This window comes from Rousettus aegyptiacus, unplaced genomic scaffold (genome assembly GCF_014176215.1).
Source record: "Rousettus aegyptiacus isolate mRouAeg1 unplaced genomic scaffold, mRouAeg1.p scaffold_m13_p_10, whole genome shotgun sequence".
In the NCBI taxonomy this organism is placed as follows: domain Eukaryota; kingdom Metazoa; phylum Chordata; class Mammalia; order Chiroptera; family Pteropodidae; genus Rousettus; species Rousettus aegyptiacus.
The window spans coordinates 1,204,519-1,230,700 of record NW_023416285.1 but is presented as its reverse complement, the minus strand read 5'-3'; the positions used below and the strand labels follow the sequence as shown (position 1 = coordinate 1,230,700).

At 54.9% G+C, this 26,182-nt stretch overlaps 1 protein-coding gene across 5 annotated transcripts in view; it reads right to left on the bottom strand.

Annotated features, from left to right (window-relative positions):
• Positions 1–6,106: 6,106 nt before the first annotated feature.
• FAM193A (family with sequence similarity 193 member A) overlaps positions 6,107–26,182 on the bottom strand; it is an 87,938-nt gene continuing 67,862 nt past the window's right edge. For all 5 annotated transcript variants that reach the window (XM_016159219.2, XM_036227411.1, XM_036227412.1 and 2 more), the window contains exons 16-21: positions 25,217–25,499; positions 24,510–24,693; positions 23,231–23,455; positions 20,128–20,947; positions 15,919–16,000; positions 6,107–6,769 (exon numbers count right to left, since the gene is read on the bottom strand). In XM_016159219.2, coding sequence (XP_016014705.2) covers positions 6,676–6,769; positions 15,919–16,000; positions 20,128–20,947; positions 23,231–23,455; positions 24,510–24,693; positions 25,217–25,499 — 1,688 coding nt within the window. In that variant the 3' untranslated portion in view covers positions 6,107–6,675. The remainder of the gene's footprint in view (positions 6,770–15,918; positions 16,001–20,127; positions 20,948–23,230; positions 23,456–24,509; positions 24,694–25,216; positions 25,500–26,182) is intronic.

The following is a 26,182-nucleotide window of genomic DNA, read 5'->3' as shown; positions in this document are numbered from 1 at the left end:
ACAGACCAAAAGTCTGAAACAAAATCTTAACAAACTGAATTCAGCAACATATAAAAGATAATACCTCATAACTAAGTGGAATTTTTACTACAGGAATACGAGATTGGATGACATGAAAAAGAAAACCTACTAACTGTAATTTGCCATAACAATAAGAAAACCCATGTGATCATCCCAATAGCAGAAAAAGCATATGAAAAAATTCGACGCCTGCTCCTAAAAACAACCAGCGAACTAGGAACAGAAGTAATTTCCTCAGTCTGATGAAGGCGTATGTCCAAGACACAGACCACTTAACATCACACTCATGCAACAGAGGACGCTGTCCCTGGTCCACACCGAGGCAAGGTGCCTACTTACTGTCCCCATTACACTTCGACCCAGCACAGCGAGGCGAGAGGACAAAGAGACAGAAATCTAGGAAAAGAGAAATAAAATTCTTTTTGCAAATGACATGACTGTATGTGGAAAATCCTAGGGGGTCTTAAGAAAAGGTTTATAATTAGTAAATCAATTTGACAATCCCAAGACACAAAGTCGATACGTGAAAACATCTATTATATTCCTGTACCCTTGCAACAACTGGAAAAGCAAATTAAAAAGCCTGTGACGGGTTGAATTGGAGCTCCTCAAAAGACATGTTGACCAAAAAGATGCCGAACCCCAACCCCCCAGCACCTCTGCATATGGCCTCATAGGAAACAGGGTCTTCACGGATGTCGCCCAGGATGACGAGCTGCAGCAGGGTGGGAGACCCAGTGGCAGACCCGCCGCCGGTGTGGAGACGGGCGGAGGTGGGCAAGGCGCTCGCTCCCCCAGCCAAGGGCTGCCAGCCGCCACCAGGAGCTGGGCGGGAGGCCTGGACAGACTTCCTCGCGAGCTCCGGCGGCGGCCCATCCTGCTGACACCTGGCTTTCGGGTCTGTAGCCTCCAAAACTGAGAGAATAAACTTCTGTTGCTATAAGTGCCCCAGTTTGTGGCCCTTTGCTATGGGAGCCCCAGGAAACGGATACATAACCCCATTTATGATAATGTCAAAAACACAAAATGCTTACTAGAAAAAACTTACGAAAAGCTACAAGACATCGCTGAGAGAAACGCAGGAGCACGTAAGTTAATGACGTGACGGCATGTTCACAGACCGGCGACTTAGGACGCCATGTCCCCCAAACCGACACACAGACGCAGTGCGGTGTCACGCGCAGCCCCAGTGGGCGCAGGACGGGCTGACTCCGAAACCGGCGCTTCTGTTCCTTTTTCTAGGACTCCGGTGCCATGTGTCGGAAAGCCCGGTGGGGTCCCGCGGGCCATTCTGCCCCCGTCCGTCCTCTCTCAGTACTTCACTTGTGCTGATTTCCATCCGTGTGCCACAGAGCTGACAGGTGTTTCCTTCTGAAGTTTCTAACCTGCCCTGAATTGCGCCCAGAGCACTTTCCGTGTTGGACGCGCGCTGTCCTTCCTTAGCGTCTCGCTGGGAGTCGTCGTGTCTCCCATTCCCTTCCGCACGTCCCCGTTTCCCTTTATACCCTCGAGCATGTTTACAAGACTCACGACAGCCGCGTTCACTTCCTGTTCCCAGCTCGCCACCTGTCATTTCTGGGTGTTTCTACTCCTGGTTGTCCTCGTCCTCGGCCTGGCCCGGTGATTTCCGCCAGGGTCCAGCGCTGCGCACCTGGCTGCGTGTGGTGCACGCGGTTAACTGCCTGAGGGTCGACGCGACCCTTCTGCGCGTGCCTCATCTTCGCGTTTTATTCCTGGGCTGATTTCGCCGCACTGCTGGGGTGGTGCCCTTCTGAGAACGGCGAGGTTCCCTGCCCTGGGGGGGAACACCCTCTCGTGGCCCTGCTGCTTTCTGGCGGTTTCCCCTGGGTTTATGACTTTTTATTCCCACATGCACTGCGCAGCCAATCAGAGGGGCCTCTGTGCACACCTCCGGCGCCCCGTGTGGCCCCGTCCTGCCAGGAGCGCGGCCTCGTGGGTTCCAGCCACCCCGGCTTCCCCAGCGACGGTCTCTGCTCCCTCCGCCGGCAACCCTGCTGGGCCCTGTGCGCTCCTCTTCCTGGAGCTGGGGCCTGGCAACTGCCTCCCCACACGGAACCACGAAAGACCCTGAACAGCCGAAAAAATCCCGAGACAGCACCCAGTGGGAGGTATCGGGCGCCCTGACATCAGACTGTCCTGCAGAGCTGCGGTGATCCAAACAGCACGGCGCCGGCCAAGACACAGCCGCGCCAGGCAGCTGGACCGAACGGCGCAGAAATCAACCCCCAGCGACGCGGCCAGTTAACCTCTGCCGAAGGAGGCGGAACACACAGGGGGCAGAGGCACCTGTTCACCCGGCGATGCTGGGAAGACAGGCCAGACGCGTGCAGACAAACGCCACCTCCTTACACCATACAGAAACAGACTCAAGATTGGCGACGCCTGAGGCGTGAGACCTGAAACCACGACACCCCCGGAAGGAAACACGGGCAGTGACTCTGACAGTGCCCTTGGCTGTGTTTTTGGATCTGTCTCCTCAGGCGAGGGAAAAAGGAAAAAACCATGGGACCACATCAAACTAAGAGGTTCTGTATAGCAAAGGAAACCACCGATGAAAAGACTGTCTCGTAAACGGGGGAGGACGTGACGGCCGATACACCTGCGGTATGTACGGAACTCACGCGACACCAAACAACGAACAATACAGTCGAGGAGCGGTGGAGGCCCTGAACAGAGCTTTCTCCAAAGAGGTCATACAGGTGGCCAGCAGACAGATGAAAAATGCTCAACATCACTAATCGTCAGAGAAATGCAAACTAAAACCACAATGGGATCCCACCTCACACCTGTCTGAAGGGCCACCGTCCCTGCATCAACAACACACAAGCGCTGACCAGGACGCGGAGAAACGGGGCCCTCACGCCCCGCTGGTGGGGCTGCAGACGGGTGCGGCCGCTGTGGGACACCGCGTGGAGGCGCCTCAAAAACGTAAAACCAGAACTGCCACGGGGCCCAGGAGCGACCGCACCTCTGGGTGTTCACCTGAAGAAAACTAAAACAACTCGAGAAGACGTGCGCACCCACGTTCCCTGCAGCGTTACTTACGACAGCCAAGACGTGGAAGCAGCCGGGGCGCCCGCCGGCGGATGAGCGGAGAAAGGAGGGGGTGCGCACGTGCTCTGGAATGTCACTCAGCCACAAAAAGCACGACGTCTTACCGCCTGGGACAACACGGACGGACCTAGAGGGCATTACACTGAGCGATGTGAGTCAGAGGAAGACAAATGCCATGTGATCTCACGCACAGGTGGAATTAAGCAACAAAATTAATGGACCGATGAAATAGAAATAAACTCAGATACGAAGAACAGACTGATGATTGCCAAAGGGAGGGCTCTGGGGGATGTAAACAAAATAATTTTTTAAAAACCCTGCTAACAGAGCAAAAAGAAAAAAAAAATTAAGAACGACCTGTACACGTGGCCTGGACTTCCTGGCAGGTGGCACTTCAGGATGGCTGAACTTCTCACACAGCGACTCGGGCCTCCGAATCAGAGGGTCTCCATAAACGGGCTGAAGCTGCAAAAAAACCAAACCAAAACAAACCAAAACAGAAAACGGAAAACAAAGACACTGGCTCCGGGCAGGAGGCTGGGACGCCGCGCTGCCCGCTCCATCCCGCACACGCCGTGTGGGAATGTCTTCGATTTACGGCTGAGTGTGGCAGGCGGGCCCTTTCGGCAGCAGGTGACCCCCCAGGTGCCAGGTCCCACTGAGCGACGCCAGGGACGCGCCCACGCGCTGTGCCCAGTGTGTCCCTCGCTGCAGATGCGGCGGGCACGGTCGCACTGCCGCCTGGTCTGAGGTTTACCGGTGGAGCCGACCCAGACTGCCTGGGACCATCTGGATGAAGACCCCAAACCTAAGTTACTTCAACTGTCATTCCGCGTGACAGGCTGTGTTTGCGTTTAAAACAGTTAAACAGTGTAAATTGTGCAGCTTTTGTTTAAAAATCGTATTGATGAAATTAAGAAACGTTAGTCCTTTTAGGTACCATGATACTCATGCTGGACCACTTGGATTTTAACGGCGTGGGCACAGAGGTCAAGTTCAATAAGACGTTTTCAGTGTCCGTTTATTTTCTAGCCACTTCACCTCACGATCCATGTGAAGGTGGAACTCGAACTGGTCTGTGTGGGGCTCCCCCAGGGACTGGCCTGGGTGGGCGAGTGACCTTGCCAGGAATCTGAGGGGCTCCCCTGCCAGGCCTGGACCCCTCTGAGGACTAGCACTGGAGCTGGACGTCCCTCAGTGTCCCCATCTGTCATTGTAACCACACCGTGAGGGCCTGGCCTGTGTCCACAGCCATGGGAAGGGGAACCCAGGAGGCCCTGTCCCCCTTGACCCCCACACCCTTCTTCAGGCTTCCTCCTGGTCCTGGGTCCCCCGGGCCCAAATCCATCCTCTCTCCCTTGTTCCTGAGAACTGAAGTGGTGAAGCGACGCCCCTAGAGGAAAGACCTGAAGGAGCGCCGGGCTACGTCCCCGGGAGGGTGGCCCTGCAGGACGGTGGCATTTCCAGACAGCAGGGGAGGGCGCTCCCCAGGAGCAAGGCTGGGAGGTCTGAGGGCCAAGCATGCAGACCTGGAGCGTGGTGTGGGTGGAGGGGACAAGCTGGGAGGGGCGGGGCTGCGGGAGGGGTGGGCGGGGGGGGGGCGGACAGGTGCTTAATGTGGGGTGACTGGGGCTCCCCTTCCCACTCACAGCTCTGACAGGCCCTGGTTGTATCACAGCTGGGAGGGACCCTTTCAGCACCAACGTGGCCACACGGGACAGACGAGGAGCGAGACCCAGGGATGGGACCGGCTCCCAGCACAGCCTCGACTGTGAGGAGACGTGGCCGGGCAGGGTGCCCTGGGCCCAGGCGGGCAGCTTCGCCAGAGGGTGAGGCCCAGGCCCAGGGAGAGCAGGACTCCCCCCGCCCCCCGCCCCCACCCCCTGCCCCATCTGCTCCCGCCACCCGGGCCCAGCCCCGCTTCTCACCGCTCTGCCCCTGCTTCAGCTAGAAGTGGCCGAGGCCCCGCCCCGGGCCAGAGTCCCGGGGCCCCGCGTCGGGTCGGCCCTGCTCAAGGACCCGGCTCCGGCCCGGCCCGGCCCGGCCTCAGCTTGTCCCGCCGCTGCTCGTCTGTTGCCCAGGGACGCGCTCTCCTCCCACCTGGGAACACACAGCCCCACCCTGGCCCACCCGCTCTGCGCCCCCGAACGCCAGCTCCCACGGCATCCTGGGCCAGGCCGGGTCAGTGATGGGGCCAGTCCCCCGGCCTTGCGCCCCTGGGCTACCCACATGCACCCCGCCCTCGGCCCCGTTGCTCGCTCTGGCGGTGGCGGTGTCCGTGCCACAGGTTTGTGCCGAGCTCCGTGAACAGCCGCCTCAGGTGCCGGGCACAGCACCTGGTGTCTGACGGCCCCCCGCACAGGCAGCCCCCTGCCCAGTGCTCAGACCGACACCCGGAGCCCTCAGCCCCCTCATGCCGCCTGCGCACCGCCCGTCAGGGAGCCCGTGGACCCCGCCGGCAGCCTGGGCCAGGCCCTCCCCGTGCAGGGGCCGAGCACGGGAGCAGGAGCTCCCTGCGGGGGGCGGCCGGGTCCCCGCACTGCCGAGACCTCCGGGGAAGGCCGACCGCGTCCTCGTCCCTGTGCACACTGCTGGTGCGGCTCCTCACGCCTGACTCGGGATTTGTGATTTTTTGCTATTCTATCAGAGACTGTAACCCCCAAATCGATGGGTACCTGTCCCCAAGGTCACACGTAACCCCACCCTGTCAACCCTCTTCCCCGCGGGCTGCAGGTCTGCATGCAGCGGCCCTGGTCCCCAGGCTTCCCGGTCCCCGCCCCGGTCTCCTCAGCACTTACCCTGGCTCCTGCGTGTCTGCTGAATGGGCCGGGCTCCGGCCCAGGGGCGCTGCTGTGCAGAGGACCGGAGGGCACCAGGAACCCTCAGCCGCCCCCGGGGCGACCCAGGAGATGCTCCAGCGGTGGTGGCCCCGGCCCCGTGGTGGGGACCGCCACCGCTCACCCCGCCCCACACTGCCATCGGCCCCAGCAGAAAGCGACCAGACGAGGTGTTCTGCTGTACTAATGTATTCCATCTTTCAAAAAGAAAGACATGATTTTAATATTACTTAACAATATGTTAAAAAAGTAGCCAGGCGGCCTCCGTGTTAATACAGTCGGACACTCTCTAACAGACTTGATGGTGTGAGTACTGGGTGGGTTTTGTTTTTGAACTTTCTCATTCTGCAAAGGGGTCTTACACAAGCTGGCTACAAGTCGGGGGGTCAGACACAAACAGCGCGACGTGTACACTCTTAACCAGTAGATTGTGGAGAACGATGGCGCCCGCCTGCCCGCCCCCCGCGCGCCTCGGTGGGAGCTGCGTGACGGCGACGCCCCGGCGGCAAGACAGATGGCAGGGCAGGGCGAGGCGCAGAGGCGACGGGGCCCCGCGGATGCCGCACTCGCCGGCGCAGTGGGGGGCGCGGCGGCCCGGTGGGCTCACGGACACGCGCGGAGTGGACAGCGCGTCCTCCGTCGGGGGGTCTCGGGGGCGGCGGCCCACCCGGCACAGCCTGGGCGAGCACGGCAGCACCGGGGCCCGGACCCCACCCGCGCGTCCCTCTCCGGTGGCCCTGGTTCAGTGGGCAGCAAAGGTGGCTTTCTTCAAGCTAAAATTGGACCAGTTGATGGACAGTCTTTGTCGGGTCTGTCTGGCGGAATCCAAGCAGAACCTGGAAGACAAGAGGCCTGACAGTCACCGAGGGACATGTGCCTCCCCAACCGGTGCCCCCCCAGGGCCTCGGTGGACGGCAGTCCTGGGACCCGCACTCAGGCCACCAGTGGGCACCCGGGATGTTCACTGGCGCTTTGCCAACCTCGACCAACTCACTCTGGGGGAGTCCCCAGGGAATGCGTGGTGAGCCTGGCGGAGGACCCGGGGCCTGGCCGCCCCGCGGGGCTCTGCAGTCACCTCTGTGTGCCCTTCCTGTGTGCTGAGCCCGGGAGAAGCCGGCCTGCCCGCACCATGCCACACCCGGGCTTTCCCAGTGCGACAGCCACAGCCCGGCTGATCCTCCCCCGCCCCAGGGAGACCACGCGGGGAAGGCCTCCGCGCCGAAGCTTCCTTGCAGGAAACTTTACCTTCGTGACGGCTGAAGTGCTCGCTTTCTCAGCTCTAACTTGGGTGGCAAGAATTTGAATTAAACCCGAACATGCGTAGAACTGCCGCTCGTCCTAGACGGAGTCTGCCCGAGGCGGCGACGTTCCGCCGCAGGGAGGGCTGCGCGGCTCCCAGAACCCTGCTCCCTCCCCCAGTCCCCGCGGTGTCGCCTTTGGACCCTCCTGGAAGCTCCCACTTCTGCCTCCACGGTCCTCACGGCTGGCAACAGCCCCCTGGCGTCTGCCGGCCCCGTGTGCCCCACCCGCTCCCCACGCGGCCGCCCCGGGCTCTGCCCCCAGGCCCAGCGCACGTGCAGCGGCTCACGGACACAACCCAGAAGCCCCCGGTCAGGAACCCAACACGCTAATGCTGTCCCCCGCCCCTGGAGCCACCGTCCTGGCTGAGGCCACCACAGGAGTGGGGGTGTGCTCGCCCCTGCACTGGAGGGACCAGGCCGCACGGCCTCCTGTGGCTTCTGCACTCAGCATGGCGTCTGTGCACCCCGCCCCCCGCCCCCCACCGCGGTCACTTCTGTGGCTGTAAGCGCAGGGCCTGCGGATGCGCGCTGCGGGGCTGTTCCGAGGGCGTGAGCGATCTGTGCACCCAGGAGCCGTGGGGACGGTGCTCCTTGCCCTCCCGCGGTGACCAGAGCGCGTCGGCTCCGAGGCGGCCAATCAGGCCGAAGGCCTCATGGCAGTTCCTGTGATGCCCACAGTTGTTCCCACATCTGTCAACAGGTCTTTTTCTTACAGGTCTGTAATGTTTCTTCACACATCTTGATCCTGATCCTCTGCGATGTGTTGCAAATACTGCCTTACTTTTTTTTTTTTTTTACATTTTTTAATTTAGTTTCAAGTATACAGGACATTGGTTTGACATCTACACAGTTCATAAAACGATCCCCCCAGTTGCTCCCTCCCCTCCCCCGGCCCTCCCCCTGGCTAACGTACTAATGCTGACTGCATTCTCTCTGCCGCGCTCCCCACCCGCGCTCCCCACCCCCGTGACCATCCATCAGCTACTAATCTGTACTTCTTTAACCCTTCACCCCATTCTCCCAGCCCCCCAAAGCTCCCTCCCCTCTGTCTGACTCCAAATTGTCCACTATATTTGTGAGTCTGTTTTTGGTTAGTTTGTTCTTTTTATTCCTTAGATTCCGCATTTAAATGAAATCATATAGTGTTTATCTTTCTGTGACTTAAACACCTTCTAGGTCCATCAAAGCAATATCTTTTTCTATCCCTTCCTTTTCATATGCAGGGGTCTTGTTTTCTTATCCTTTCAGCCACTCTGTCTTTTGGTTGGAGCACTTAATTCTTTTCCATTTAAGGTACTTATTGATAGGAATGCAGTTGTTACCATTCTTTATTCCTGTTTTTGATACTTTTCTTTTCTTCTTAAAGAAGTCCCGCCAACATTTCCTGTAATACTGGCTTGGTGGTGATAAATTCCTTTAGCTTATTTTTGTCTGGGAAACTCTTTATCTGTCCTTCAAATCTAAAATGATAGCTTTACTAGATAAAGTATTCTAGGTTATAGATCCTGGGTCTTCATCCTGTCAAATATTTTTTGCCAAGCTCTTCTGTCCTGCAAAGTATCTTTTGAGAAATCAGCTGTCAGTCTTATGGGTGCTCCTTGCAGGTAATTACTTGTTTTTCTCTTGCTGCTCTTAATATCCTTTCTTTTTATCTAACCTTTGGCATTTTAATTATGATGTGTCTTGGTGTGGGCCTCTTTGGATCTCTGATTTTTGGGATTCTCTGAGCTTCCTGGGGTTTTATGTCCATTTCCCTCACCAGGTCAGAGAAGTTTTCCATCATTATTTCTTCAAACAGCTGTTCAACATCTTGATTTTCTTCAGTTATGCCCATCGGACGAATATTTGGAGCCTTAATAGTGTCCCACATGCTCCTTAAATTATTTTCAGTCTTGGCATCTTTTTACTTGCCATTCTGACTGAGTGTCCTGATTGGCTTTCCCGTCCTCTAGATAAGGCATGTGATCCTCCTCTTTATTCACTTTCTTTATTCCTTTGTTTATTCCATTTAATACACTTCTCATCTCAGATAATGTGTTCTTCATTTCAGACTGGTTCCTTTTTATAATTTCCATTTTTATGTATTTTTAGCTGTTCGTTGAACTTTTCTCTACACTTCCCAAAAGTTCACTGGGCATCTTTATAACCAGTGTTTTGAACTCTGCATGTGTTAGATCACTTGACTCCACTACATCTGGATCTCTGTTCTGTTCTCTCGTATGGCTTCTGCTTCTTTGTCTTCCCATTTTGGCTGCCTTTCCGTGTCTGTTTCTATGTACTAAGCAGAGCTCCTCAGTCTCCCGGTCTTCTTAGTGTGGATTTGTGTAGTAGGTGTCCAGTGGCACAGTCCTGAGGGGGGTTCAGCTGCAGGCCAAATTTAGCCCAAGCCTCTGCCCCTCTGGGGCCACCTGTTAAGATTCAGCAAGAAATCCACAGATGCTGTGCTTATAGTTGCCTCAAAAAGCCACGCCATTTACCAAGGCCCGCTGCTTCCAATGTGAGTTTAGGCGCTGCTCAGCAAGGAGCACCTGACTCTCGGAGGACACACCTGGACGTGGCTTGGGCGGGGCTCTGAGTTGGGAGAGGCGGGGTTTCAGGGAACCCTCTGGGCGGAGCGATCTCTGTGATCCAGTGTGATGACGTCACAGCTATGGCACGCTGTGTCCCGCGCAATGGTGGGGGGGAGGGCTCAACAGGGAACAGCGGACACCGCCTGCACCTCTGCGCAGAGCGAGTCTTGACTCGGCCCCTCACTCTGACAATGTCCCCCTGTAAGTCCCTGGTGCCCCCTGCGCACAGCCGAAGGGGCACTGGTGCTCAGAGCGAGCAGGTCCGTCACTGCGACAACCAGCTCGCGGACGCGGCCCCTTTAAGAGGCGTCTGCCGCTGTCCCAGCCTCCGTCCCACTCAGCCCCTCCAGACGGGCAGCCTGCGTCCTCGCCCCGCCCTACTCCCTGCCGCTACAGGGTGACGTCCTGGACTTCTCCCGAGTTGCATGGCTTGTTCCTCTAGATCCCAGGCGATTTTTCCTTGCTGCTCCTCGTTTCCATCACAACTCTGGTCGCCAGAGGGATGAACAGAGCCTCTGTCACCTACGCCATTTTTCCCCACCCTCTGTCTTATTTTCTTTAAGGCAAATTGCTGACTGTATTTGTCAATCTTCTGCGTTTGGTCCTTTATGGAATCTCCCCTACTGAGGTCAGAAAGGTGTCCACCTGTGTTCCAAAGTCTCAGGCTGCCGTGGACGGCTAAAGCCGGGGCCTGCCTGCAGCCGGCCTTGCGCCTGGTGTGGGGTGCAGTCCAACTTCAAAGTCTTCCTCGGACAGGTGACAACGCTCACAGCCCCGTCCATGACCATGCCTTCATTCCACAGGGACCCGCCAGCCCGTCTTGTCACACACCAAAGCCCCAACGTCCGTGTTGTAGTAACTGTGCCTCCCTAAGTCTTTGCAACAAAAAGGGCCTCCTCGTCCTTCCTGTTCTTCCAGGAGGAGCTCAGCAATCTTTTACAACGTTTTATGTTTTTGTTTTTTTGCAAATGTAACACACACATAGAAGGGTGACTAAAACAAATGTGTAATTTGTGGAACAATTACAAAGCAGAGTCACAGCATGGGACAGGGCCAGCACCCGGTGGCCCCTCGCCCAGTGGCTTCTTCAGTCACGGCCCTCTCTCCTCTCCTCAGAAGTAACCGCAATCGTAGCTTATGTTGATAATCTCCTTGCTTTTCTTTGTAGTTCTGACACCTACGTGTCTCTGAACAATACACTTAATTCCTTGAAGTAATCTATGCACGACGAATTGCAGCTAGTGTGAGCTCACAGCGCTGCAAACGCTGTGGGTCCAGGGGGCCGTCGCCTCAGCGCAGACCCCGAACACGGCCACGAAGCCCTCGCACGTCCTTGCTGTGCCCCGTTCGTCTGTTGTGGATGCTCGCCGTCTGGGGCTATCACAAACAGAACTTTCGGGAACGTTCACGTATGAGCCTTTGTGTGGACAGACACCCAGGGGTGCAGCTGCGGGTCTGAACGGGAGCTGTGTCCTCCAGGGCACTCTAGTTTTGCCTAATCTGAACTTTGAATAGACGGAAGACCACGCGGTCTTGCATTGCGTGGCTTTTGTTCACGTGGAGGCCGCACCCACGCTGCGGACTGCTGTGTCTGCGCCTTCTGGTTGCCGCGTAACACTGCACTGTCCATAGGTTTATGACATTAACTCTTCCTATCAGTGAATACAAGAGCTCTGTGATTTAGGTGCTCTTTAATGCTCTTCAGTAGTTTCTTGATCTTCTCTGCACAAGTCTTGTGCAACTTTAGATTTACACTGCAGAGATTTGGTTGCTATTATAAATGCCCTATTTAAACCAGATTTTTGGATTACTGATGGTGTACAGAAAAATAACTTCTGTACACTGACCCTATGGCCAGTCCCTGGATAAACTGTTCTCTATATTCCCTTGTAATTTCCTGTGTAGATAATTAATCACCTGTAGAATAGAATATTTCCCGCTTTCCACTCCTTAATCCTTTGATTTTTTCTTGTCTTATTGCCCAGGAACTACACGTGGAGGCCGAACAGAAGTGGGGACAGAGCGGTGCTTCCGCACCTTTCCTGTTTTGGAAAATGCTCCCTGTAGACTTGTCCCTCTCTCTCCCCACACCCCCCTCTTTCTCTCTCTCCCCACCATCCCCCTCGCCCCCACCCTCTCTCCACCTTCCTCTCCCTCCCTCCTTTTCAGGTTAAGGATATTTCTGTTACTTGTTTATAATTTTTCTTCTTTTAATTATAAACGGCTGCTAAGATTTTATCAATTTTTTTTTCTGAACCCACTGAAATGGTATGATTCTTCTGTAATATACGAAGGTAGCAAATAGCATTTGTGGATTTCCTAGTATTAAACAGCCTTGCATTCTTTCTTGTGACAATCCAGTTTGGTTATACAATGCTTTTTAAAATACACTGTTGGATATGGCATGTGAATAAATTTCTTGATTTTTTACATCTAATATTCATGAGTGAAGCAAAGCTGTGACCTTTCTCTTTTTTTGGTATTGGGTTTGGTAGATTTTGGTATCAAATTTTATTTTTCTCATAAGACAAAGTGGGGCGCACCCTCTCATGCTCCTTTGTCTCGCTCTCATTTCGGTTCTGTTAGAATCTGTATAAGACTGGATAACCTGTTCTTTGAAATTTCACGAGAATTCTCTGTAAACCTGCCAGAATGTAGGTTTTTCATTGAGAAGACTCGGAAATTAGTTACTGCTTGAACTGTTACTGGGCCATTCAGACTTTATTTTAATTGAAAGATTGATTTTTTATATTATTTAAGCTTTAAAATTATAGTAAGGTTTATTCCCATTGTTCTTATATTTTATTCTCTACGGTATCTATAGTTATGTCTTCCTTTTACTTACATATTCACAAAATTACAGAAACCTTATTATAGAAAACCTGAAACACGCCCAGAATGGCGAGTGGTGAGGAGAACACAGCCATCCTCCAAGTCTCGTGACTATCAACATCCCATTTCCTCATCCATCTAATTACGGTGTTTTTTTTGTGTGTCTCTTTTTCTATTTTTTGACCAGTGTCCTGAACATTCATTTATTTAATGTTTCTAAAGACTCAAACTTTGGCTTCATTGGTCTTCCCTGTTTTCTATTTCATTTCTCTAATGTATTATTATCTCCTTTTACTTTCTTTGGGTTTATTTTCTTCTTCTAATTTCTCGAGTGAAAGATTTCACTCATTGATTTTCAGGTTTTTAAAACAACTCTAGCACTGAAGACTTTACAGGAAGAGCTTTCAAGAGCAAACATTTTCTGCATTCCACAGGTTTTCACATGTGATGGTTTCATTATCTTTTAGTTCTGCATATTCTGAAACGCCTACTGAGATTTCTCAGTTGGCTTGAGAGTTATTTAAAATTATATATTTTTGATTTTCAAGTATTTCTGGATTTAAAAATTTACATATCTCCAACTTAAATGTGCTGTGGTCAGAGGACACAAATTCCCCGTGCTCATTCTTCGGGACGTTTGACTCGTGCTTTCTGAGGCCCACGTCTGCGACCGTCCCTGCGTGCTCAAGGACACATCTCTCTGGCCCCAGCCTCAGGGCTCCCCACTAGGTAAGTGCAGGTCAAGCTGTGTGGGTTTCCACACCAGGAGGCTCAGCCATCAGTCACACAGGGACAGTGTCGGCCCTCCCACCAGGACGAGGGCTTTGTCTGAGTCTCTGTGCAGCCCGAACAATTCTGCTTTTTGTATTTTTAGGCTATTTCATAGAGTACTTTATACTTAACATTTCTATTCCTAACTAAAACTTTTATCATTATGTAGCAACCTTCGTTTACTCCTTGTATTAAAACATATCTTGGCCTTTTGAGCCAGGGTTCTCTTGGCTCAGGCTCGCCCGCTTCCACTTCCAGAAGTGGACTTTCCTTTCTAATAAAACTTTTCCACTGAAAAGTAAATAAATAAATAAATAAATTTTGTCTGACCACAGCTTTCCTTTTTCCTATTTCCACCTTTAAGTATGTTCTTACAAACAGTATATATACATATATGCAAGTGTATCTATAAATTTTAACACAATCTGACAAGCTATTTACTTTCATTTTTGTCTGCTTACTGTTCTGATACAACTGAACTTGTTTATCATCTTTTTAAAATGTCTGCTTATTGTACTTTATATTTCTTTCTTTCTGAGCTTTGACTTCTCCCCTCATAATTAGCAATTTATAAACTCTATTTCTATTCTTTCAGTGTTTGCTCTTGAAATTGTGTCACGCCCATTCAGCTTAAAGTGTGACTGTTGAACATCCCTGAACAATAACGGACTTGGGGATCCTCAGCTCTGCTTCACACCTCGCTTATTCACACACTTATCCACACACTGCTGTTCAATGCTGTGGAGTCTTTCAGACGTAACGTCAATTTGACATTATCACTATACTGTTCCACGGAAAACCTGTTTGCATTTACCTACATTTATTAGGCTGTTTCTCATTCCTTCCTGCATGTCAGGCTGTTCTGAGGTCAATTTCCTTTTTTTCTTAAAGAATACAAATCTCCTTGTAGTAAGCTCCTGCAATTTTTTTCTTTATTTTGGGAAAGAATAGTTTTGTGGGATACATAATTATTGACTGACGACTTTCTCTCAATGCTATAAATATCACTCCATGGCCTTCTGGTTTCATAGGCTATGATTAGGAGTAGAGTTTTGTTTGTTTATCCTATTGGTTTATGTTGTGCTTTTGAATTTGTGGATTCATATTTCTCATTACTTCTGTAAAATTCTCAGGTACCATCTCCTTAAATAATGCTTTTCTGAAGTCTCTCCATTTTTTCCTAGAAGAGGCTCCAGTTAAATGTACGTTAGACTGACTCAGTCTCTCCCTTCATGTTTCTTAACACCTCGTTCGTAGTTTTCATTTTGTTTGTGTCTTGGAGCATTCTGGGTACATTTTAAAAATATATCTTCTAGTTCACTAATTCCCTCTTCAGCAGTGTCTAATCTATCATCTCTCTATTAAGGTCTTGATTGTAATATTTTTCATTTCTTTTCCCCCAACTCTTGGGTGTTTGATAGTCTTTGTTTATGAGGTTATGCATGATTTTAAACTCCAAGGCTCTGCCTACAGCCAAGAAATACCCCTATTCTATCACCTTCTCCCCAGAATTCAGGGCGAATTATACTAATAATTCAAGTAATTTACCTACAGATTCCTCTGTATTCTGTACAAACACAATCATCATCTGAGAATAATTCCGTTTTTCCCTTCCCCTTCCTTTCTTTTCATGCCTTTACAAACAGAAGTTATAACAGGCATTTTTTTTTTTTTAATCTCAAGGGATAGCTTTTAATGTTCCACCATTAAATATGACATTTACTGTATTTTATGGTTACCTTTCATCATGTTACAGATGTGACCTTTGAGTCCTAGTTAGAATGGATGTTTAATTTTAGCAAATGCTTAACTACATCTGCTAAGATAAAATATATACACATGTAAATTACATGATAAACATAATTCCCAGAGACACTGAGAATTTTATAGTGTTTCAAATGAGTTTATGACTTTCTGCACTGCAAGCTAACTGCTTCTGTTGTGTTCGTGTGTATGTCTGTATTTTTTGAAACAAAGGGAGCAAAGTACTTCCAAAGAACAAGGAGTTTTAAAATAAAAATATTTTTGTCAAAACTTACACAGTAGATAAAATATTAACGAACATAACACTAATAAAGTAAGCTTATTAGTAAAAGTGAGTGAATATCTAAAAGGTTACTTTTCTCCTGAAAAGCACGGCGCATCAGCGTGCTCTAACGCCGGCAGGCATCAGGACCGCCGGGAGAACTGGGAGCAGACGGTGGGCGTGGCCCAGTGTGACCCCCCAGGTCTGGAGGACCCAGGCCCCGGCCTGTGCGCTGCTCCAGGGCCACTGAGAACCGCAGCCGTACACCAGTCTTTGCACACGCAGGGTGGGGCGTGAGTGTGCGTGAGCGTGTGAGTGGGTGCGTGCTGGGGGTGTGGCCGGGACGCGAACGGCAGGCCTTCACGTGCTCAGAGCACACGCGGCAGGCTGTCAGCGAGCGGACGAACTGCTAGGACTTCCGCCGGTGCCGGGGCAGGTCGCGCACGGCCACCACGGACCGCTGACGTGTCGGCCCTAGCATTTACCTTTTGAAATGTTCCACTTCTCTCTCCGTCTCATCCATGTCCACACTGTCCAGGTCGATATCTTTAGGCAGAAAGACGTCATCTGCGGAAGGAAAGAGGGGGTCAGATCACACGCCGGGCGCCTCAGCAGGACGTGACGGGCTTTACTTCGACAACTTCGCAAAGTGAACATTTTTTTCTAAAACGAGATTTTACAGGTGGCCAAAGGAGGGCAGATCCGTCTTCCGTGCCTGCGAGCACCCAGGTCCGACCTGGCGTCATGGACCCGCATGGCTGCTGAGCAGAGAGGCCGCGGCTTCAGGTGCCCCGGGCGAGATGTATTTGCTGGTGCCCGGCCCGGTTCCCCAGCTGATCACCGACTCATGACAGGGGACGCTTTGGGCAGACTCTGGGAACCCTAGGCTGCCCGAGTCCCTGCTGGAGGGACCAAGGGAGCAGGAGCACAGCTGTCAACAGAATCTGCAACAAGGCAGGCCCGTGGGGAGGACAATACCGTCCCTTCAAGTGCCCATCACGGTAAGAGGACACAATTGTACCCAGGACCCAGATGGCAATGTCTGCGGGGAGACAGCTCCCGGGGCACCCCGGAGATGGCATCTGAGATTTTTCAGGCCGAGGCTAAACGAGCCTCTCTGAACACAGGCTGGATGGACAGGGTGACCACCGACGCAGGATCACGGCACGGGCATGGCTCGCCTGCACGGAAGATTTCCACTGCTCAGGACTCAGGTCCATGAGGAATCTAAGAGAGTGACCCTAATGGCAGGTGACTCAAAGGCCAGAAATGCAAGGAGGACGACGACGGTGCCCCACCAGCCGAGAGAAAAAGAGAAGGGGCAGCAATCACCATGTCAGAAGAAGGAAACACAACAAAAAGGACTTTTAAAAAATAAAAGGCAACAATTTACTAAGAAGATTTACAGTTAGGAATGGGCAGAAGCCACACGGACACCCCTTGTATGAAGCAAAGCTACAGGAGAAGCGAGAAAACAGAGAAACTCATTGATAACAAATGGAAGGGAAGACAAACACAAGGATACAGAAGACCCAGACCTAAATACGACTCAGCACCCGATCACGCGCACCTGATGTCAGGACACTTTTGATGAAATTCACACCCATTCCTGATAAAAACACTAAAAAATATAGGACTCACTGGATACTTTCCTAATGCGATAAAATAAATACACCATATCCTAAAGCCAGAATCTTGCTCAGCGTGGAAACAGTGGACGTTTTTGTCAAGGTCAAGAATGATACAATAAAACAAGACAAAACAATCAGACCTGTAAGAATTTGAAAAGCACGTGTAAGGCTTTCTCTACTTGCAGAAATGTGATAAACTACCTGGAAAACCTAGGGAATCAAGTAGACTCGAATAATAACAATCCAGTCAGGTAGCCGATGGAAAGGTAATTACAGAAACCAACAGCTTTCCTATATACAAATAACCAGGTAGGAGAGCTCTAGCCAACAGAAATACAATGTGAGTCACATATATAAGATTTAGCCATATTAAAAAAAAAAGAAGAAAGACACAGGCATAACTAACTTTAGTAATATATCTTACTAAATGTATCCCCAAAATCATCACGTCAACAAGTAATCAGTATAAAAATTATATTCAGATACTTTACCTTCTTTTGTTTCATGTTAGGTTTTCAGAATCTGCTATAACATTACTTACACCTGGCCCTTTCTAGTGCTCAGTAGTGACAGGTGACCAGTGGCTACAGCAATCAGCAGTGCAGAGTTAGAACACAATGGCAGAGAATACCCCATCGAAATTAAAAACAAGGAAGATTAAATACTTAGCAATAAGTTTAACAAGGTGAAAAATCCAGAAAATTTTAAACATCCCTAAAAGGGCTATCTACACAAAAGCAGACTTGAACGAATGGAAGAATACCCCTCGTTCTTGGGGAGATGATCAATATTAAAAGGACATCGACTGTCCCTAAATTATTTGATAAATTTAATGCGATCCTAGTAGAGTTCCCAACGATTTTTTTTTTAACAGAGCGAGGCGCACTGACACTGAGACTTGCAAGAAGCAAACACAAAAGAACAAGCGGGGAAACACTGGAAACGAAAAGCTGTGGGCGGAGAGCGGCTCCCCCCACGCCGCGGAGACAGACGCGCCGCGGGCCCCCCCCCCCCAGCCGCCGAGACAGACGCGCCCCCAGAACGACCACGTCGGCGTAACAGCGGCACGTGAATGAACGCGGCGGAAAGGAGCGGAAGTTCCGGGACAGACGCAAGTCACAGGGTCACTCAGCGAGGCGCAAGGCCCCGCCCCGAACCACGGAGGCCACGTGAACCTCTGACTACCCATGCCTCACGTGACACATGAGAATGAATTCCAAGTGCACCAGGGAGTTCGAGACACGTGAAGCCGCACGAGTTCCGGAAGAGACACGGGCACGTGCCTGGTCGCCTTGCTGTCGGGGTCAAGCTGTCTAACGATGTAAAATCCAGCCGCAACGCCAAGGCTGACGCACCGACTGCCCACGAGCGGAGCCGAACAGACCGGAACGGCGCTCCTGCCGGCCGGGGCGCGCCGCGGACAGTCCGAGGGCGGCGGGACCCGCGGGGACGTCCCCGGTCTACACGGGGCTCTTAAAAACGGGAGGAAAAACGAAAACCCAGTAAAACTGAGGGAAAAAAAGGAAATTCACAAAAGATAAAGAAACAGCTCTTAAGAATACGGCCTGATGGTAACCAGGGAAAAACGGAAACGAGAAGAGCCGCGCGGCCGGACGAGCAGCGGGCGGGGAAGCAGCCCGGGGGGGGGGGGGGGGCAGGGCCGTCTGCGGACCGGGCGCTGCCGCACGAGACCCTCCGACACCGCCAGACCGCGGGGACGGGCGCTGGGACGGCGCGGGGCGACTGCCGGGGCACGCGAAGCGGGGAGAAAGCTGAGGGCAAGACGACGTCTCTGGTCACGCGCCCGTCTGTGCGGAAAGAAAGCGGAAGAAGCCGCGGGGCCCCCGCAGGAAGCGCGTGGGAACGAGATGGAGACACCAGGGTCGGGAGAAGAAAAACAACGGGCCACAAACAGCAACTCATCGGCCAAGGACCCGCGCGGCCGGGAAGAGCCGCCCCGAGTCACCTTTAGAGCCGCACGACCTCAGGGAAGGCGCTGCGAAGAGACAGAACGCGCCACCAGAGTCACCGTGTGCTCGGGGCTGAGTCAGAGCGCGAGCAAGCAGGGGCAGGTGGCGCGGGAGCATCGGGGACGGCTCGGGGTCCTCACGGCAGGACCGGCAGGAACGTGAGTGCGCACGCCCCGCCTGGCGCCGCCCACCCGCGCCCACCCGCCCAGCCGCGGCCCCTGGAGGGGCGACACGTGCGCCCCGAGTGCGAGTGCCGGGGTCGAGGGGCCGCGCTGGCAGCCAAAAGCCCAGCCAGGAGGAGAGTCCACCGCACGGACCGAGAGCCGCGAGGCCGCCCCGGCGCGGGCCGCCACGAGGGGCAGGAGGGCCGCCGCCCGCAGCAGAGCGCCGCACACGGCCGCCGACGCCCGCAGAGGAGCGTCGGATGAAAATCCAGACTCGTCTCCCTGTGAGGCACACGGCATTCGCCTGACTGGCAGGGCTGGGCGGCCACCACCTCAGCCCACGACCAGCGAGGACACCAGCAGGTGGCCAGAGAACAGTGGAGTCTGACCGCGAACAGGCGGCTCACGGGCCTGAGAACCACTCCAAACGGGGTGCGCCGTGCCCTTTGGGATCATCAAGGTCACGGACTCTGAGGGCCTGGCCAGAGAGACAGGCCATGTGGCCCCGGAAGGGACCCCACGCCAGGGGGAAGAAAGGGACCGTCCTCCCCACAGAGGACAGCGGCGCGCGCGGCGCATGGAGGAGCGGGAGGTGGGCGCCACCCTCCGGCGCGGCGCCCCGCGCTCGCCCCGTGGCGGGGGACTCTCGTTCTGGACCGCACGCGCGGCCCAGGCCTGCCACTCCTCTCGTTCGCTCAGAAGAGCCGCGGCGACGCCCCCACTGGGGCTGCAGCCTGCAGGCTTCCCTGCGCTCTCTGCAGGCTTCCGGGAAGTCATGTCAAATAACAACAGAAAAACCCAAGAATGGCTCTTTGGCTATTGTCCCTCCTCGCTGGTGAGGATGGGTCACCAGCAAGTAGCTTCCTCATCCGACGACGGTGCGGACTCAGAGGCATGGCCGGACGGGCCTCCCCGCGTCCCTTACTTACCGATGGAGCTGTGGCCTCGGTCTGCCTTCTTCTTCTTGTTCCTCTTGTTCTTGGCCCGGGGCTGCGGGCCGTCGGCCAGCGCCAGCTTGCTGTTCTGCGGGTGTGCGCCCGGGGAGGCGGGCTCCGCGGGGCCCGGGACCGGCTTCTCCTCCTTGATGTGGTTCAGCTGCTTCCTGTTGTTGTTGTTGCTGTTGACTTTTCGCTCCTCTCTTTTCTGCTCCACCAGGAAAGCGAGGTCGGGCGCTTTCGGCTTGGACTCAGCCTGGGGCCGGGGTCGGGGCTGGCCCTCTGAGGCTCTGGGGGGCTCTGCGGGCTTCCTTGCCAGCTCGCTGCTGGCCTTGGTGGCCTGCCTCAGCTTCTGCCGGCCCGGGCCCTCCTTGTGGCGGTGCATGATGTCCAGGAGAAAGGACAGCGTCTCCTGCGGCCTCCCGCTGGCCTCCTTCGTGGGGAGGAGCTTGGAGTCCCTGCTGTCCGTGGGCGCCTCCGGGCCGGGCTCTGTGTGGGGCTCTGTGTGGTCGGCGTGTCTGGAAGGAGAGTGAGGGGAGGCGTCTGGTTCACCAGTGTGCTCCAGGGGGCCACCGTGGGGGCTTCCAGGGTCGGGCCCTGACTCGGCAGCTGCCTGGGAACCCGCGGGGAGCCTGTCCAACTTGGGGTGCTCTCGGCCCGGCCTCTCCTCCTCCTCCTTCTTCTTCTTCACAGCTCTCAGTTTCCGAAGCTCCTGCAGCCGCTCAAAGTCCTCGTCCTCTGGCCGCTGCTCCCCACGGAGGTGCAGGTGACCCCGCGCCCTGGCCTCGGCCTCCAGGCGAGCCTTCTCCTCCAGCTGCCCAGGTGAAAAAAAAGGTGACTGAAGACAGCAGTTTTTAGACAGCAGTGGTCTAAAAACTAAGACATCCAGAAAAATCATTCAGAAACGAATCACAGTAAGAACACAAACTCTGAGAGGCGCTCTCACAGACAACAAGCCACCACTGAGCATCCCCGGCCCGAACCGTGTGCGCTCCGCGGCGGCCAGGCCCTCCTCCCTGCTGCGGTAAGCGCTCGCTCCACGCGGGCGCACCTGAGGAAGCTCCCAGAACCCCTCCTGCCAGCCCAGAACCAGGCCGAAGCACCCGCCCCACCCCACCGCGCCCCCCCCATCCCAGCTGACGCCACAGCTGGCGACGTGAGTGCACTGCGCAGGACGCGGCTGCAGATGTGTGACTCAGCTGACGCACACACGTGTGTCAACAGGATGTGTAAGAAATGTGCTTAAAACGTGAAACCCCCGTCTCCCACTCTGGCAGAGAAATGAAGTTCTCAACGTTTGTTGTCACTGCTGTACAGAGCGAATAACTTTCTGAAGTACTCAACGTTCCCTGTCAAATGGATGACAGTCACCTCTGCTGTCTAACGGGGCAGGACAGGACCCTCCACCCGAGGGTGACCACACACCTACTCGTGGGATGCATGCCGGGAGCGCAGATGGGACTGTGACTCCATCTGGGGAGCAGGTGAAAGCCCCTGGGGAGGCCTGGGCCCAGAGAGGCCAGTGCTTGCAAAAAAGCTGTCAAAAACACCTTGTATGGGAAAATTTAAAGATCCTTTCAAGTTTAAGTCATTTTTCATAATATTTCAGTAGGTATTTTTTTGAGACAATTTGTCCTTTTAAAAAACTTAAATATAAAATTATATTAAATATCTAACGACCGAGTTTTTAAAAATACATTTGACAAATCCAGTATAAATTCTTTAGACGCCTTGCTGAGGAAGGGCTGAGGAAGGGCGCCCCGCACATAGGCCTGCGGGCGAGCTGCCCGGCATGGCCACGGCGAAGCCGGCCCTGCGAGCTGCCTCCACCCCAGCAACCAGCTGGGGGATCAGACACAAAGCAGTGCGGGCTGCTCCGTGAAACGGGAGCTAGGCACTGAGCACGCGGGGTGCAGTGAGTGCCGAGGGTGAGGCGCGGCGGGCCTGACATGGCTGCACCGTTACGTCTGGGTCCAGACCGCCCGCAGGCACAGAGGCCAGGAGTCCAGGGCGGGGAGCACCCCTGAAAAGCACCATAACGAACCTAGAAGGTTCTAGTGCCTCCCCCGGGGCCACCCTGGGACCCCTGACGCTGCCATACTTCTGGGTGGACCCGCCTCACTGTCTCCAGTCCAGGGGGGCTCTGCGAACCCAGAACTGTTGGGGGCAGGAGTTCCCCAAAGCCCCTCATCGGCCTCGCCAGTCACTGCAGCCTCCCTCAGGGCTGAGCCGCTGGGAGAGGCTGCAGTGCATGTGGCCGGGCTGTGGTCCCCCTGAGAGCGCTCCCCCTTCCCAGCTCTGTCATCACATGTAAACCTCGCCTCTCCTCTGAGCGACTGGTCCTACTGCGAGGACCCCTGCAGCCATTCCTGGCCCCCGCGAGTCTGGCCCCGGAGCCCGACGCAAGGGGCTGTAGCCAGGAAGATACCCGGAGCCGCACAGAGGCTGAGGGGGGCCCTCCATCAGAACTCAGGGGGGGGTGGCGCAGAGCAGATGCGGCACCTGCAGCGCTGACAGGAAGAAAGGGACACAGTTCCTCAGCTGCCAGCACACAGTCTTATTGGACCTGAGGTCAAGTCCAGTCTCAGGCCGCACTGGAAAAACCTGCCTAGACTGGTTAGGTGACTTCTTTTGTGACACCCGACCTCCTGTGAAGTGGGAACTGCCCAGAGCTGCCCACAACGGCCATCACCTCACCCTTACACCCCCTTACACCGGTGACATCCACGCCGTGTGCTGACCCCCATCTGGAATGGCGTGCCTGGTCCCCCTGCCTGTGGGACAAGAGCCCGGGGCCGCCACTCACGCCTGTCAGAGGCTGCTGCTGCACCCAGGGCCCTGTGCCAGCGTTGTACCCAAGTCGGTTCTGCGGCCAGTCTCCAGAGGCCCACAGCCACCCCCACTTCCTCTGCATCTCCAGGACAGAGGCAGGGCCTGTCACCCCCACGCTGGCCAGAATGAGAGCTGGGATGCTCACTTTAGGTCCAGTCGCAAAGCCAGGACACAAGGGGAAGCTGTGTCCTGCAATGCCACCGTGGGGCTTCGCCAGCCTCGGCTCAGGACACCACGGACCGTCGGGGCCCCGCGCGCATCGTACCTTCCTCTGCTTGTGCCGGGCCCGCTTGGCCGCCCGCGAGCTGCTCGCCGGCTTGGGCCCCGAGCTGTTGATGAACTGCAGCAGGTCCTCCACGCGCCGGTGGTCCACCACGCTCTCCGAGAGCGCGTCCGCTTTCTTCGGCTGCTCCTCCTTCCTCTTGGTCAGCCGCAGGCGGAGCTTCTCCCTCATCTCTGCGTAGTTCCTGCTGGTCGGGGCGGCTGGAGGCTGCGACGGCCACAGGAACACACGGCCACGTTACGCTTCCAGTTTTAACAATTTTTAATACGACAAACTTCAGACCACTTCTCTGGAAATGACTCTTACTTATTACTCAAGTCATACATGCTCACCATGAAAAACAAGGAAATGAGGGAAACGAACGGCAGAAAAAAGAAAATTTATACATTCGTGAAAAACCTGGTAAAGCACGTACAGTTATGTACAAAAACGCATATTTTAAATAAAAAAAAAGAAGTACACGTACTGATCGACCTACTCTAGACGTAACGCAGTGTGACTGTCTTTGCAAGCCCGTGAATGTGTCTGCAGCGTTTTTTATTTACCTGTAGGTTTCCCTTATAGTGCCAGTAAGAAAAAGAAATCGCCCCCGACCCCACTGCCGGGCTTGCTTCCTCACCACCAAAAGCACGTGTGTTTGCGGGGCGCACACGGAGCCGAAGCAGAGAGAGCAGCTCACACGTCTGCTCCGCCAGCGGCCCGGGCGGCAGGCCTGGCGCTGGCCGGCGCAGACAAGGCCGTTCTGGAGAGGCGTGTGAGTGTGTGCGAGCCTCGGACCCGCGCGCCCCCACGAGGCCGCCACACGCGTCCACTGTGTGCTGCCAACTGTCTGGACACCATAAATGCCCGGCTGGGTGCTCAGTAGGCCCCCACCCCCATTTAAAAGAAAAGTCGTAAATAACAAGAAAAATTAAAATAACAAAATAAAAAATTATTATAAATTATTATAAAATACATGCAACAACGCCATGACGAAATCCTTGTAGCCACGCCTCTGGGCAAACACTTATCACTCTACCTTTAGGGCGAGTCCAACCCGGACATGGGCCCAGTTTCCGACTGTGCCTTGATTCCGACTGTGCTGCACGCACTTTCACACACAACACAACCATGGCCCGACATCGGCCTGGCACATTGGTCTTGCACACTATAATTTCTCACTTACACACGCACCTGACGCACCCGACACCGCAGGCGACCCTCACTCACGGGCCCCCGCGCCCCACCTGTGCCGGGAGGCAGGCGGGGCACTGGCACTTACCCCGCCGTGGCCGAAGAATTCACAGTAGCAGCAGTCACAGTACTTGCCCTCCTTCTGGTTGGTGGAGGTGGAGGTGCTGGAGCTGTGCTCCGAGCAGCTGTCCTCGTCCGCGCTCTCGTCCCCGCCGTCCTGCTGCGGGTCGTACACGCCGTTCTCACAGCGGTGCCCTTCGCAGTCGGGGTCACTGCGAAACAGCACGCAGGCCTGTTAACAAGCGGCCCCCCCATGAAGGGCACAGGCACGGCACGTGGCCGATGGCGCTCTGCTCCTCACGACCAGCGGCTGCCCCGCCCTGTCCCAGACGGGAGCACGGCGCAGGGGCCGCGTGGCCCGCGTGGACACTGGGGGACACAGCAAGGGGGGGTGGTCATGGGGCGGGGCAGCTCGAGCAGGCACGTGGGCAGGTGGTCGTGCCCTGAGGGGCTCCTGGGGCGCACAGTGTCACACTGTCCCTCCCACCACCTCGTCCTGAGGGCATGTGGACGGTGGCTTCAAACAGGCAAATTCAAAGCTAACAGAAAGTTGTCTTTAAAAAAAAAAAAAAAAAAAGAACGAGGCCTCTGTGGGGGCCACCCTTCTTGCCGCACTCACTGGGACGCTGGGCGCAGGGCACCAGGGCACCAGGGGACCGCACCCCTGCAGCTGCTCCACGTCAGGGTGTGCGGCACCCTGTTTCCAAGTGCCCCAGCCCTCAGCTCCAGGCTCACCTGCAGACGCTGGGAGGCGCGCTCATGGAGCCGTCGGTGGTGGGGGGCGGGGGGGCCACAGAGGCAGGGCAGAAGCTCTTGCGGGCATCCACGAAGCTGGGCGATGCGGCTGCGGGTTTGGGGAAGGCCGGGGCCGCCAGGCTGCTGAGGTGAGGCGCGGGGCCTGGGGGGAGGGCGGCGGGGGCGAGGGCGGGAAGCGGCGCCAGGCCCGTGGGGCTGCTCCTCGGCGCGGCGGGCACCGCGTGCCTGTGCTCCTCCTTGCTGATGCCATGGAAGACCTCGCCTGCGTTCAGAGACCGAGAGTCACGTCCCCCGCCCCGTGGGCGTTCGTGGTTCTCTTAAGACCTTTTACCAACATTTTTGTACAGGAATGATCAAATCTATAGCCTATCATCTGGACGCAAGCCGCACGCGCCCTTACCTGCTTCGGCGTGAACTCCACCACAGCACGACGACACCAGACGTTCGACAGTGACATGACATTCTCACTGTCCCCATTTCCCCATGTGGCCCGTACAGCTCTTCCCCACCCCAGGCTCTCTTACGCTTTTTCCCCCTTTACAGCGCTGACATCGTGAGTCAAAGCCAGCCGCCTGCCAGTCTGGCTTACAGGCTTGTGTTAGATTTGGCCGAAGCGCTCTGGGGACGGGCTCTGCCAGTGTCATGCTGGACCCTCCCCACCTGACGGCCCAGGAAGCACCTAACGTCAGTTTGCTCCGTGACGGCTGCTGGGCGGGGACGGTCTGCCAGGCCCTTCCAGCGACAGGCACTTCGCCTTTCCTTGGTGATCTGCTGGTTACCCGTGGGAGCTGCTCCGACGGCGGGAGCACCACTTCCCCAAGCTGACGTCCATGTCCTCAGCACCCACCCGCCAACAGCGCTCACCCGCACAGACCGTCACCCTGCTGGCTGCAGGGTGGCTTCCTACTTCTACCATCCCTGTGCGTGTAGTGGCCGCGACCTCCT